This window comes from Notolepis coatsorum (assembly GCF_963971535.1).
Source record: "Notolepis coatsorum genome assembly, chromosome: 18".
NCBI classification, from domain to species: Eukaryota; Metazoa; Chordata; class Actinopteri; order Aulopiformes; family Paralepididae; genus Notolepis; species Notolepis coatsorum.
The window spans coordinates 20138177-20153966 of NC_140182.1; the positions used below are offsets into that span (position 1 = coordinate 20138177).

General features: G+C 40.2%; 1 protein-coding gene across 1 annotated transcript in view; it reads right to left on the reverse strand.

The window, feature by feature from the left end:
• Positions 1 to 5634: 5634 nt before the first annotated feature.
• The window catches only part of ap3b2 (adaptor related protein complex 3 subunit beta 2), a gene marked incomplete at both ends in the record, with an annotated part of 50970 nt that continues 40814 nt past the window's right edge, over positions 5635 to 15790 (reverse strand). The window contains 6 exon segments of the mRNA XM_084334963.1: positions 5635 to 5842; positions 6353 to 6491; positions 9896 to 9993; positions 11080 to 11164; positions 11596 to 11824; positions 14704 to 14813. Of these exon segments, the coding sequence (XP_084191089.1) occupies positions 5635 to 5842; positions 6353 to 6491; positions 9896 to 9993; positions 11080 to 11164; positions 11596 to 11824; positions 14704 to 14813 (869 nt within the window).

Below are 15790 nucleotides of genomic sequence, written 5' to 3' on the forward strand. Positions count from 1 at the left end.
CATCATCTCTGTGATCAACTATTTCCAACTCCACTCACATGACGTGTGTACAAACAATAGCCTATATACAAACATCTTTGCTGTTGCACATCAATCCTTGTATAACAAGTCCTGTCAATCAAAACGATCCAATCATGATGATTTTTCTTTAGCAGGGCTGAGGGTTGAAAACATGACGGATTACCTTTTTCTCTTCATCATATTCATATTTTTTATTTGTATAATAAATAAAGTTGTAATATTTCAAGATCACATTTCACTAACACACAAGGAATATGACAAACTGTTTTTGACAGTTTGGAAGAGAAAGCCAGTGTGCATAAAAACAGCTTGAGATTACTCTCAAAAATTATTTGGAAAAAAGCTTTCGCCTACCAATTTCCGAGAGGAGAATAAACTCCGTCTCAGTCTCTCTTTCTTGACGGATGCCATGATGAAAGTCACACTTACTTCTCCTAACATTCGTTATAATGACAGTGACTGGAAATCATAAGACTGGTAATGAGATTAACAGGCAAAAGAATACATACAAATAAACGATACCAACGAATAAACAAAGCGTATTACAAAAGAAGCCCAAATAGAAACACGATTGCCATGCCTCGGCTTTCTATCATGGGTCCCGAAGCTTGTATCTACTGCTTTGGAGAAACATAACATTTGCATTTTCCGACGGTAAAGAAAGAAAAAAAAAAAGTCGATAAATAAATAGATAAATAAATAATGTGTTACAGATCAGACATGTGCAGGTAGGCTCGGCCTCAGGCCCATAACAAAATAAAAGCCACCTCAGGCCCATAACAAAATAAAAGCCACTTTTGTTGTTGTTACGGTGGGGGTTCCTTACAAAGCAGGACAGCGCCTCAGAATATCAAAAGAAACAAAGGCATGAAAACATGGTCAACGCTCTACTCCAAGTGTCCCTAATAAGCAGCACCATGAGCTCATTATGAAAAATCATTATCCTACAAATGCATTTGAATGTTAAGGCTCGTATAATGCATTGTTCTTGATTTATTGTGATGTTTCTTCTTGACTTGTTTAAAGAAGACGTGTCCGGCCCATGGGGACATTAACGTGTGTTGTCGGGCCTTACAAATAAATTTGATTTGATTTGAATACAGATATATATTTGAATCCCCTTGCAGAACAGGTGGAAGGATGCCAGCTGAAGTAAACATAGACCTCCAGTCTAAATGTTCTAAATAAACAACAAACCTATAATGCAAGGTTGAAAATCTCTAAGAAAGACCGCATTCACACACTTGTTTCCAGTGAAAAACACGAAAAGCATTATGTTAAAGATCCCCATTTTTCTTTTTTATGGTTAACTCCTCTTGGAGACATGACTTTGACTACCGGTATACAGATTGTTATTTGTGCAGAGCTTCTCTGTACTTCCCTGAAATCTGAGTTGCATGCATGATGTCATTAATAGGTCGAACCTATAGACCGGCCTTTTGTTTGTAAACATAATGTGTTTGAGCCAATCGGCAATATCCGCTGAATCATGTGACTGAGTGGCCCCCCACCCGCGTGGGTCTTATGGAAAAACCATGACACTCTGGCATAGGTGCCATTTTGCCAAAGCAGCATGGCTGTGAGTGTGAGTCGTTCACCTATTACAGATCTATAGCTTTGGCATGAATTGATTGTTTAGATCGCTATAGCATGGCTGACAAATGCAAATATATTCTAGTGTGTCCCGTTGTTCTGACCAGGTTTATGTTCCTTTTTGCCTCATTGATGCACATGCATACTGAGTCTGATGTGGACAAGATTCCCGTCTATAAGGGTCCTACATTTAGTTTAAGCATACACAGAAAGCCGAGTAGTAGGTGTCGACAGCTTCCGACTTGAAATTCCTGGTAAATCTCAATGGGTGCTTGTTGCCAATTTGCATATTCATAGATCCTTGCATTTTCAATGAGGGTAAAGGTGTAGATATGCTGATATGCCATTTTCAGGGGTTGAATGAAAAAATTGGTGGAATAGCCATATTTAAACAAATTGCTATTCAATATAGAACATTTTGAAGGGTTTGAAATAGTTTAAAATCAGGAGGGGATCTTTTTTTTTTGATCCACTTTTTCTCCCATTTTCTATATTTTCTCCCATCCCAATTTCGTATCATCCAATTCAACCCTCCCCTGTCACGAACGCTGTTTCTTGCCTCCCACAAGCCGGCTGCAATGTGGACTAAGTCATACATAGCACAAGTCCCCTCCGGTACTTGAGGTAACAGCAGTCGCATCTTTTCACCTGCGCAGCTCGATCTCTCAGTGGCGAGGAGTAACGCGTGGGAGGCTCACGCTGCCCCCGACACTTCCTGATTCTACTGCGCAGGCGCACCAACCGACCTGTAGGAGTCGCTGTCCACAACGCCCGATCCCCACCCATCAGTTTCCCACCCCCTAATACGGCCAATGTGTATTAGTATGAATGACCAGCTAAACTGAAAGCAAATGTGGAGCGCTGGGCTCGAACAGGCAAGCCCAGCGTCTCCGTCATTCGTGGCGAGCGCCTTGCCCACTACGCCACGTAGCCGCCCGAATCAGGAGGGGATCTTTAAGCATATACAGTACCGTACATCGTATAGCCATCATGAGGGAAACCATCTGTCTTTACATACTGTCGCAATAGGAAAGTGGTGATTTGTTTTTCATCGAAAGCTCAAGAACTGGACTAACTGTCAAAATGTCTATAAATGAATTAAAGAAAAATGCACGCAGATCTAATCACGCTCTATGACATGCAACATAATTCTACACCAAGGCAATAGTTATCTTTCCTACAGGTCTTTCTTCCCCTGTCTGTCTAATCATCTGCCTGTATTGCAGATGATACTGTACTGTATTGGCCATTATTGCATATTCCAAAAATATTTTCAAATGCTTTTCACCGCAAATATTGATATATGTGATTAAATGTGATTAATTAATTCATTACAAAGCCTGTAATTAATTAGATACATTTGTTTAATCGCCTGACAGCAAAAAAAATAAATCACTTTTATCCTGTACTTGATTCATAATGTATTATAATGCATTATGCCTTTGTTTAAATTGATTATAATGTATTAATAATATGCTTAGGATGCCTCATCTACTTCGCACCTCAAGTAGAGTGTCAACTGAAATCATTTTGAAAATGACTACCTAATGTTTGCCAGGCCAGGTACACACACACATCTTGTAGTGTTTACTGTATTATATGATGCCATACATACAATAATATTTTTCACTTCTTATCTGTAAAGGTCCCACTCTGTAAAACCTACTGTATGCCATTGCGGATGACAGCTTACAGTACAGGTAAATGCCGAAATTAGCAGATAGCAAATACTGGAAAATTATAATTATTTTAAGGATGTGGTAATTCCCACTAAAGGGAACATTGGATTATGGATCGAGCTCATTTGAACTGACATTCAATTCCACCTGTGATCACTTTTCTGTGTTTTTAATAAACCGTTTAATAAAATTGTATTGTTGTTATTGAAATATGTTCCTGTCACTGTTGTCAAATGACTGCATGACCTAAAATAATTGACTAATTTGAGCGTCACAAAAAATGCTCACCGGACACTCGGACAGAGATATTGCAGCGTTAATTTGGTGTCACGATTAAAAGCAATAAACGCAAAAGGAGAAATACTGCAAGGTAAGCAAACAATGATTATTGCTCACCTTCATGTTTACCTTTCAAAATGTCTAATGTAATGTAGCTCTGTATTTGTTCCTTAAAAACTAAGCATAAATAAATGCCTGTGAAATCATTCTACGTGACCTACTTTTGTTTCCTGTTGTTAGCTGTTAGCATTTCAGGGATTAAAAAATATGTAAAGTCAGAATACGCTGCAACACGGTCTCATCAGAAAGCGTAAATAAATAACTAATTGACCATAGAAAGAAAAGGTACATAATGTATGTTATGTTATAGCCATAAGTAATATATTTATGTATTTTATCTGCAAAAGTCCAAAGCAAAGGCGGCAACCTGGAGTTTAACCAACAATCATTGCAGTCGCGAGCGTGTGCTCTCACCAATATCTAACTATGATTATAGAGAGTTCGAGTTAAGGTTAGTTTTAACATTCGTTTAACGGTTATGGTTAAGACATAAAGTTAGGGTTAAGGTTAGGGTTCGATCCCCAGCAGGAGAACTTAAAGTTTTCTGAAAATGTAAAAAGGAAAACATTTTGATATATGTAATATGTACACATGTTACATTTTCGATACAGAAATATATTACTAACGTACATTATGTACCCTTTTTCCTGTGGTCGACTAGTACTTTATTTACATTTTCTAAGTGTGATTGGGCTGGAATACAAGACAAGCTTACAGCTTTGGTCAGAGGAATAAGAAAATGGTAATGTTTACATTGGTGTGACATAAGAGACTCCTTATATGGGCATCAGTATATCCCTCTGTCCAGTCCCTCCAATTCTATCTATCCTATAGTTGGTTGTCTCAACCAACCAAAATGGCTGTCTCCTCCTCATGCTACATTCTTATCGAACTGAAATAGCAAGATAACCGTCAATTAGGCTGAGACGATAGTGACAGTCTCTTTCTTCCCCAGCTAATATACGTTGCGTCTCGATAAAAGAAAGCCTACCAAAGGGCGGTTGTGGAAAATAATAACTTAAATAGCAAGGGACTCAAAAGTACTATAGTTGAAACACAATTCACGTCGATTGTCATATAAATTGAGTGTGCGGCTACGGTGTTAAATCGATTTGTTATGACTTTTCAAATCTCTTGTAATTTCTAAAAGCGGGGTAAAAAAAAAAGAAAAAAGACAGGACAATGCTACTGGTGTAATGGAGGCGTAGTCGTGTGGAGAGATAATCGAGGCTTCTATACATCAGACCGGCGTCGTGTCATCAGTGCGGCGCTATGGTCAGGCCATGCCTCCTTTTGGGGGGAAGACGTTTGTTCACAATCTACAACTTTAGGACAAAATAAACCGATGTAAATCATGTCGAAGACTATCACATCCCAGAAATAGTCATTACCTCTTAGTTTTTTTATTTGCATATTCATAGATCCTTGCATCTTCAATGAGGGTAAAGGTGTAGATATGCTGATATGCCATTTTCAGGGGTTTAATGAAAAAAAAAAAGGGTGGAAAAGCCATATTTAAACAAATTGTTATTCAATATAGAACATTTTTAAGGGTTTGAAATAGGTTAAAATCAGGAGGGGATCTTTAAGCATACCGTACATCGTAGCTATCATGAGGGATGCCATCTGTCTTTACATACTGTCGCAATAGGAAAGTGGTGATTTGTTTTTCCTTCGAAAGCTCAAGAACTGGACTGAAACGTACACAATGAGCCCATAACTGTCAAAATTAGGACAAAATTATTTCTCAAAAAGAGTCGATGGCGGCCAGCGTTCTAACTTGATGCACTTCGAAAACAAACCTTTCAACCAATGTAAGCGCCCTGTCTTTAAATACAGGCCAAATACAATAGCCTCTAGAACTGGTTTTCCACCAAAAGTAGGCGTGGCCGCGAGAAAAAAGCAGACGTAGCCGGATGTGCCGGTCTGATGTATAGGGAGGGAGGGGGGAAAGGTCAGAGGTCAGGCGAGGGAAGGGGGGGGGGGGGGGGGGGATAGAGCATCACTGCGTCAGAGCCAGAAGGATGTCTTTCACCAGCATGGTGCCGATCACCATCTTCTCACAGTTGACCGTCAGCTGGGCGGCAGCTCCTCCCTCTTTGGTCACCACGGTAACCAGCACCAGGCTGCCGCTGGTCACCGTCTTGCCGGCGAACCTGTAGACAGGAGGACCAGGAGGACCAGGAGGAGGAGGAGGAGGAGGAGGAGAGCTGAGTTTTAAAGTGCAGAGATCAAAGCCAGCAAAAGGTTGGAAGTCAAGATGAAGTTTAAGAGAGCATAGAGGATAGAAGAAAAAAAAATATGTTAGTTATCAGGGTTTGGTTTACCTCTTAAAAAAGGGTTCTAATATACAGCAGTAAAAGCTGGTTCATTGGAGCATTTTTGTTTTGTCAGTGTCATTGGTGTGCCAGGTAGACCCTCCCCCAACAATGAAATACAAATAAAATAATAATAATAATAATAAAATAATAATAATAATAATAATAATAATAATAATAAAAATAAAACCTGCCCCTTGCGTCCTTAACATTAGCCATATAATGTATGATAGACTGTGAGACTAACTAATCACCAAGGTTCCCCACTCCCCTCAGAGGGGCTCCGTTCCTCAAGACCGTATGAATGTCGACATCACCAGACCTCCAACGATCTGATCACGTATATTGAGTTTTTTTTACCCAACAAAATCCCCTTTATTTCCCTTTTTATCATCCTCTCACCTGCATTCCCTATCCGAGCCACAGGGCACCCTGCTGAGGTTGGCGGAGATGGTCACTCTTTGGACAATGGCGTGGTCGCTCTGGCACTTGTCGCCCAGCGTCAGTTTCTCCGTGATTTCATTCATGCCCATCAGTTGTCCTAGTAGAGTCCAGAGAGAGAGGGAGAGGTTAGGACAGGCCAGTACTCTGGAATGTTTCCGCAAGATCGCTGCTGCACACGCCCAAGTATGAGAAACAACGAGAGAGACGACTATAGCTCTCGAGAGGGTGTTTGCAGCAGCTTGGCGTGAAGGCAGGTGGATACACTGCTCTGGACTTTTGCACTAGGGATATTAATCTGAAGTAATGTTTGCGAGATGTCATCGGTTAAGAATGTACCCCAATTTATTCTTTAATAAATCAATCAGACATACTACAGCGTTTGAGTTCTAAAAACAGCGAAAAGCATCTGCTGAAGGTCTTCTAGGGGGAAGACTATAGATGTAGGCCTGATAGTTGATAGCAGAACATCAGTTAGGCTCGGCTACGGTACAAAATGCTAATGATATGAAGATGGAATGTGCTGATGCTTCCCACTGGACTACAGTAGAGGATTCATTCAGTTCTAATGGACACTGTACACAAGTGGCAAATCTACACATGCTGTATATTTCAATGAGTCAGAATTGTGTTGTTGTTGTTGTTGACACCAAATATTTACCACCAAAACATGGTTCTCTCTCTGAGGGAAACATTGATCTTTTGAAATTTTGTCTGTCATTATTTTTTTCTACAGGAAGTTGTCACAACATGGGGAAGGAGTTGCTATATTTGTCCTATGAATCCTGGAGAAAAAAAAGGCTTGTCACCATTGTTAGCATTCATGATTGAGTGTGTCAGTCACTGGTCAGTTTTGTGACGCTAGGAGCAGTGATTGGTTGGGAGCTAGCTAGCTAGCAAGGCTTATGGCTCTTGTCATAGACACATCACACAAGCTGACAGTAAACAAAACAACTCTAAGAAACCAATGACTATTGACCATATTCAGACATTTTGCTCTTATGTCATGCTCAGGTTGGGAATCCTTTCCACCCGGTTCCCACCTTTGGAACAGGTATGGCATAAGAGCAAAACGGCCACCATGTAAATATAATCAATTACATGAACATACTGAAATGTTTTCGATCCAGGAGAGCAAAGGAACCAGGAGGGAAAATAACTGTAAACTATTGCAAATAGTATTGTGTTGGACAATAATGGGAAAACCTTCCCGGCACCAGAGTAGCCTGTGACTGACCTGCTCTACTGAAACCAGTGGTTACCATTAGCCCTGGGTTTCAATAAGGAATGCTGACCGTTTTTAACACCCCTATTTTATGGAAACTGATGGACAAATATAGAAACTCTCCACATGGTGACATGTACGGTATGAAGTAAATCAGCAGACTAAAGGTACGCTATATCCCTGTAGCAACGCCACCACTCTTCGCATACCATTCCCACAAAGTAATGCATTGGCACTGCAACACTTTGACTGCCAACCTGGCAAGCACATTAGTGGTTAAAGCCTGTCTAACGAAAAAGATGAGTGTGATGAGTGATCATATCAAACAGTGCTTCTTTCCGAGTCTGCCATTGTTCGTTCTCCGTTTGTGCTTAAAAGTGAAATTGGGATTAGTGGACTCAGTGGATTTGCATTAGCCAGTCATTCCTGGTGGAGCATAGTGTGAGAGAGAGAGAGAGAGAGAGAGAGAGAGAGAGAGAGAGAGAGAGAGAGAGAGAGAGAGAGAGAGAGAGAGAGAGAGAGAGAGAGAGAGAGAGAGAGAGAGAGAGACTTCTATAAGATGCAGGTTAGCTCAGGTCAATCCATCTGCCAACTGTACACAGGAGATGCAGTCATTATCACCCAGGCACTAGGGAGGGGGTCAGCTAGCTTGAAGCATTAAGGGAGGGGGGAGGGGACTGTGAAGCTATAGCTAAGAGGCAGGTGCCGCACAGACAGCTAAGAACATGGGATCTCTCAAAGCAAACTTACCTACGTTCAGTAATAGCTTCTCTAGTGGGACCAATGACAAGAGGGAAGAACCAGGGATATACAGTATGACACATGTTTAAAGACACACAGTAGGCTACAACAGTTAGCTTGGAGGTGGAAAACCTTGCTCCTTATCGGTTATATGGGCCCCAAAAGGCAATTACAATTTGCAGTTTGAAAGGAGATCAAGGTTTCCCGGCGAAGCAGCGTAATAGGTGAAGAAGCAGTAAGCGGCATGCTGTGGTTAGCTGTGTGAATAATATGTACTGTGACGGTCCTGTGGTTAGCTGTGTGAATATGTACTGTGATGGTCCTGTGGTTAGCTGTGTGAATATGTACTGTGACTGTCCTGTGGTTAGCTGTGTGAATATGTCTTGTGACTGTCCTGTGGTTAGCTGTGTGAATATGTCTTGTGACTGTCCTGTGGTTAGCTGTGTGAATATGTATTGTGACTGTCCTGTGGTTAGCTGTGTGAATATGTCTTGTGAGTGACTCAATCTGAGTTTTATGTAGTGATAATAATCAGCATAAAAGGTGACATCTGCTTCTATTCCAATGAAGAACACAGTTTTGCTGATGAATAATGCTGATGATAACCGGTGATGTTATGAGTTTATATATATATATATATATATATACAATATATATACTGTATATATAATTGTATTTTAATACACAAAAGCAATTACACTTTACGATTGTGGCCATTTAATGTTGTCAAAGCATCACGCTATCTTATCATTTGGTGTTTTATTATTATTTATTAATACATTTCTTTCTTGGTCATTTAGTGAATAGGCCACTACCTTGAATCATGACATATACAAATGAGAGAGCTCCTATTCAAACACATTTTTCTTTTAATATAATTGTGAATGAAATCAATGAATGCATTTTTGGGATAGTCTATTTGAGCCCAACTTGCAGATGTAATTCATGGAAAATATTTTTAACCATAGTCCTATCGGCTGAATCAATCTAATGTTCTTTGCTCGGAATCTGGCCAGAGCTACAACCACGGGACTCTCTAAAGAAAGCTAATGTTTATGCATCGATTATAACACGGACAAGTATTTCATACATAATGTAAAATCCAAAGTATCCTTTTAAGACCACAATTTGACGGTCTTTATACTACAAATACTACAACTCACTTTGGCACAACTCTGACCTGTTACTGTCCAATGTGCGTCCAGCCTTAAAATGGTTACTGTGAGATCCAGGTCATCATTGTAAGTGAGAAAAAGGTTCTCAGGTCTGTTAAGTCCAGACCAGAGGGGACACGAAAAACAACCTGCCTGAAAATCCCAGGCTTAGAAATCAATATTTAATTGATGAATATTTAGGACCCAAACACCTTTATTGACTTGCTTGTATTTGATGATAATAGAGTCTTGTTTTCTTCTTTCATGCTATAATTTCTGACCTGCTGATGCTTAGTGGTTTGACTTTGGACAATTGAAAAAATTTATATTTTTGATTTCAAGCAAGGGTTTATAAAAAGAAAGTTCAATAATATTGATTCTAACCTTGCTCCTTTTTAAACTCATTCTCTGTCATAAAGATGGGCATCATCAACTCTCCAACTGGTGGTTGAATGGACACGAAGAATTTCCTGGTGTGAGTGCTGGAAATTAAACCAAACAGAATAGTGGTTTAGATCTTTCATATTAAACACTACTGAGCAGAGATATGTCATATTAAACACTACCCAGCAGAGATATTTCATATTAAACACTACCCAGCAGAGATATTTCATATTATTACATGGCGTTTTCACATTCGCCGAAATGCTTGCTTGTGATTGGTCTATAGCCCCCCGACTGCGGTCATTATTTTTCAATAATGACCGCTGTTTTTTCAATAATGACCGCAGTGCGCAGCTGTTGGCAATCAAGCCCACTGACACACACTGTTTCAGTGCAATTCAGTGCTGCCGGCGATGACAGGGGGCGGAGCGACGAGCGGAGCCAGAACACAGCGGAGCCAGAACAGAGGCTGCTGCCCGCGATAATAATAATCACTTTATTTGGGCTGACAGAGCCACAGAACAACTGATTTGTCAAATGAATTAGGTATATTGTTAGTAAGTTAGCCATGTAATAAGCGGGATAATGTATAGCTTTACTCTGTCATTGTCGCAAAATAATTGACCTTCACTGACGTTTAAAACACCTCGCCGAAGCGGCTCGGTATTTTAAACTACGTGTCGGTCAATTATTTTGTGACAATGACCTCGTAGCTATACATTATCCCTTACTTAAACACTACCTAGCAGATATATTTCATATTAAACACTACCTAGCAGAGATATCCCATATTAAACACTACCTAGCAGAGATATTTCATATTAAACACAGATATATTTCATATTAAACACTACCCAGCAGAGATATTTCATATTAAACACAGATATATTTCATATTAAACACTACCCAGCAGAGATATTTCATATTAAACACAGATATATTTCATATTAAACACTACCCAGCAGAGATATTTCATATTAAACACAGATATATTTCATATTAAACACTACCCAGCAGAGATATCTCGTATAAATCACTACCCAGCAGGGATATTTGATATTAAACACATCCCAATAGACATATTTAATATTAAACACTACCAGAACAGAATAGTGGTTTAGTACTGCTGAGGTACTACCCAGCAGAGATATTTTTCTTAAAACAGAAGATGAGCTCTATTTCACCACAGCTGGAAGTTAGCCGCCTGCGTTGAATCACAGAAATCGATGCCCATCACGATGGTCGCCGTTTCACCTGCCGGTAGCACCTCTGAAAACATCCAAAGAGCAAGGACCCAAAGTGTTGACAGATGAACATTTAATGGTAGAATCTGTAATGCTGTCAAACAGTGACCACTAGGTGAGCCCCGCTTGGTATTGTGCTTTGTTTAAATCTTTTGTTTTGATCTGATCAGCAACTACAAGAAGCACAATACCACCTTGGAAAACACGATTTTCAATTGTCATGACTTCCAGGTTTTCCATGACTGAAAGGAACCCAGGAATATACTGTATGGTTTATGATCTTGTAGGGTTTCATAGTACAATCTTTTTTTGCAATTATTATAAAATGAAAATGAATACAACTAATGTTCATAAAAAATACCTGAGCTCTGTTCCTAGAAGTTGTATTCAAATGTTTTTCTAAGGTATCTACAATGTTCCCCCTCCCAACCCCCCACGCCCCCCGCAATCCCTCACCGATCTCCGGGAACTCTTTCATCCTCATGCCAGACTGCAGTTTGGCTTCCTCAATGTGCAAGTTCTTGGCCTCGTTGGCGGCGCTGTTGGTGAACTGGATCTGCACAGCGACCATGTGCGCGTCGGGGCTGAAGGGCTGGCGACTGAAGCAGTACTCCACCGACAGGCCCTCGCCGGTGATACGGTGTAGCAGCTCGTAACTCTTTAGTGCACCGGACGGAGATATGGTCTGAGGGGAGGAAGGGTGGTGGTTGGGGTGGGTTTACATTTACATTTACATTTAGTCATTTAGCTGACGCTTTTATCCAAAGCGACTTACAAGTTTTGTACAACAAGACAGCAGGAAGGGCTATCAGCTGAGTAACAATGTTCATCAAAGTGTTGAGTGCTATAGTGTTGGTTAGTATATTAGGACAAGTGCATGCCAGTAAGGTTTGTTAGGGTTAGATATATATAGATATATATATTTTTTTTATTATTTCAGATAATGAAGAAGTGCGTCTTTAGTCGACGGCGAAAGATTGGACGTGTTTCGGCTGTCCTAACTGTGGTGGGAAGTTCGTTCCACCATTGTGGGGCAAGGACCGAGAATAGGCAACTTCTCTTTGATGACCCTCCCGGAGCTCGGATAGGAGTAGGTCTGAGGCGGCCAGAGGATGCAGAGCGTAGGGGTCTTGAGGGTGTGTAGTTAGAGACCATTGACTTTGACATTGATTGAATGAAAAAGATTCATGCTAAAGTATTCTGTATTTCTGTATGACAACTAATAAAGAAACTTGAACTTGAAACTTGAACTTGATTGGTCATCGTCAGCCTAACGCACATTACCGCTCTCCCCTGGGTCTCCCGTTACTGTCTCAGTAAAGAAGACATACTAAGAGGACAAGCACATCAAAAATAATAACGAATCTTGAGAGTGAACAGGATCTCATAAGACGGTGGACCTTGGAAACCCTACTGTAAGTTTTCCATTTACAGTAAAGGTAGAATCTGTAATGCCGTCAAACAGCGACCTCTGAGGCAAAAAGGCTCAACTTGGTATTTGTTAGGAGTGAAAGGAATATGAGGGGTTTATCTACTTTTCTTTTCCATTTTCCTTCCTTGCAGTCACCTTGTGTCTAAACTGGTTTTCATTAGGATAAATTATAGGGGTTAAAGGAACACACTAATGTTATGGGAAATGCGTTTACCGTCTTCTCCAGAGTCAGACAAGAAGATAGACACCAATTTCCTCTCTGTGCCTTCAGTAGAAAGCTATCCGGCTGCTACGTAGCTAGTCTAGTTTAGCACGAATTAATAGAAGTGGATATGGAGCACTAACCTAGCTTAAAACTCTGGGAGAGGTGTTTTTGACTAACAGCTAGGCTAGCTCGTCCATATCCGCTTCCAATCATTTGGGCAGCAATAGCAACTCCTCCCCTATCCCCACTCAACTCGAAACTTACACATCAGACCAAAACTAAAAATCTAAACAAAGTGCAATACTAAATTGAGCTCCTTTGCCTAGAGGTCACTGTTTGACAACATTACAGATTACTTTAAGGCAGCGGTTCCCAAACTTTTTTGGCCATGCACCCCCTGTCACCTCGCAACCTAGCTGACGCACCCCCCAATGCCCAACATAAAAAAGACAACACAGTCTATTCATAGGCGCACTAAAGGCATCAGGTTTAATCCAATAAGAACACATACCAAAGTATGACAAACAAAATAAAATACTTCACCACACGAAAGAACAAAATGAGAATTACACGCATAGACTCAGAAACAGATTGGCCAAAAAAACAAAAAATTGGTTGAATCCACGTCTGAGATGCATCCATAGGTGGGAAATATGTCCGTAGCTGCTCTGCGAGTTGGTTGAGGTGTTCTGTTATTAGGCGTTTTACAGGTTCACCCATGACAACTTAGTTTCCCTCCAAGAACACATGAAGTGTAGGGAAACACATGAGCATAATACGCTGCCACAATAATAGCGCACCGGTCCCAGTCGCGCGCCTATGGCATTTTGGCAGGAAGTAAAGTGCATTTTTTATACATCTTTTTATTTATTATTATTATTAAAACGTACGTTTTTAATTTAGTACATTTCATGATTTACACAGTGAAAATCCCCATTTGAAATAATGTATATTAGTTATATTTATTAGTAAAATAACACCATAGCACAGCCATTAGCCCCCCCAAGAGGGCTCTCGCGCACCACAAGGGGTGCGCGCACCACAGTTTGGGAACCACTGCTTTAAGGGAATGTCCCCTACTGTGTATATCTAAGGGAATGTTATTTAAAGGGCTACTTTGATGATTTTCAACCTGAATCGTAACGTTGTATGTATGATTATCACATAGTATTATGCCCCTTTTAAGGGAATGTCACCTACTATGTATGTGGGAGGTTGAATAAAGGCTAGGGAAGAGGTAGTACTACTAACTAGTCGATTTTTACATACTTAAAACCTCTTAACGTGCACCGGGTCATATACGACCCGGCGTACCTGTGGGCAGAACGCACAAAGTCATGGCACTTTGCGAGCGTCTAAGTGGCTCGGGGAGAATAAGGGATCTAGGTGGAAGTTGACGAGCGAAAACCAGAAGTGAATCACATTTTTTATTAATGGCCGTGGACGAGGAAATGGAATTCTGGAAAACCTTTTTTTTGGCACACGGTTTACCCGAATCTCTCTCAAAGACCCATTTCTGAGCGGATTCTTATCAAATTTGGACCTGTACTACATAAGACTTCAGGCTATGGATCCGCCGTGTTATCCAGCTTATACCTATTTTTTGGGGGATATTGCAAACACTACAGAACACAAGTTCAAGTTAAACTCAAGTTCAGACCTCTGTTACTCTATTTCATTAGCACTAAAAGTGATTCTTTTGCATTAGTAACTTCAGAATGTTATCTTTAAAAAGAGACCAGGCTCATGTATGTGCTATAAGTATAAAGTATAAAGCTAAGCTTTGCAAAAAAAGTATACAGTCCTCAAGTTCAAGTAAAAAGATTTCCACTTTTCTCGGTGCCTGCCCTGGCAGGGCTGATTGAAGATGCATGTTAAGAAGCGGTGGTTATTAGTATTCAACAGGAGAGATGTAGAGGTGACTTACTGCTGGGGATAAGACGGTGTCCGTCAGGGACAAGCCCTCCAGGTCTGTCACCAGGCTTTTGGACATGAATGTGTTGATGGGCGTGACTTGAGGAGACGGAGTGGGTTCAACTAGGAGAGGAGAGAACAAGACTCATTTTGCACCTTAAGATTTTCAATTCAAAAGTAGATGTGATTCATTTGAGCACATTATCTCCGACATTGATGATAGCAACTGTATCTGCTGTCTAATGCGAGTTTTAGCATATTTACTGATCAGCACTTTTTACAGCATACACATACCTGTAAAAAAAAATTATAAGGAAAACATGTTTCTCTCTTTCTCTCTTCCTTGTTTATGTCCATAATCTCACTGTTTTTTTAATGCTTTTCTGGTCCAATGCATGCATTGATTTCTTTGAAAAGAGACAACCAATTTGTTAACGAGACCAGGAGATAAATTTAACGTTGGTTTATCACCATACCGTTATAGTCGTTTAATAATTCATGAGAACGAATGTCTGTACATGATACATGACACAAGCAAGACACAATACAAGCAACCAAGACACACTACGTTGTTATGCAATCTTTATTAGCTCAGTCCTTCTGGGGGAGTTTTTTCTTTAAAGCGCTGTACTCAGTGACAACTAGGGTTGGGCGCCGAAACTTTTCCAAAATGTCCAAAGTTAAGTAAGCAAACATAAGAATAGAGCTACCCACCACCATGACCTACACTAACAGTAACGTTATGTTATGTGCGTTGCAGTTATAGTAAATGAAAAAATTATACATTTATTATTGAATCATTAATAACAGAAACCAAATTAAAAGGTATGCAATAATTGACAGGTTAAATTGTGAATATGAATATGACTTTGTTGTTTTGACCCTGCCCCGTAAAGAACCAGAGTCGAGAATAGTTTTCGAGAATCGAAAAGCAGAATCAGAATAGTTAAAATCCAAATGATGCCCAACCCTAGTGACAACAACGTTTATCCAGAGGAGCTGCATTGGAACTCGGTATCAACCAATACTCAAAAGTGTAATACTCAGAATCTGTATAGAGACTGAAGTAACTAGGAATATACTCTATAGTACAAGAGAGT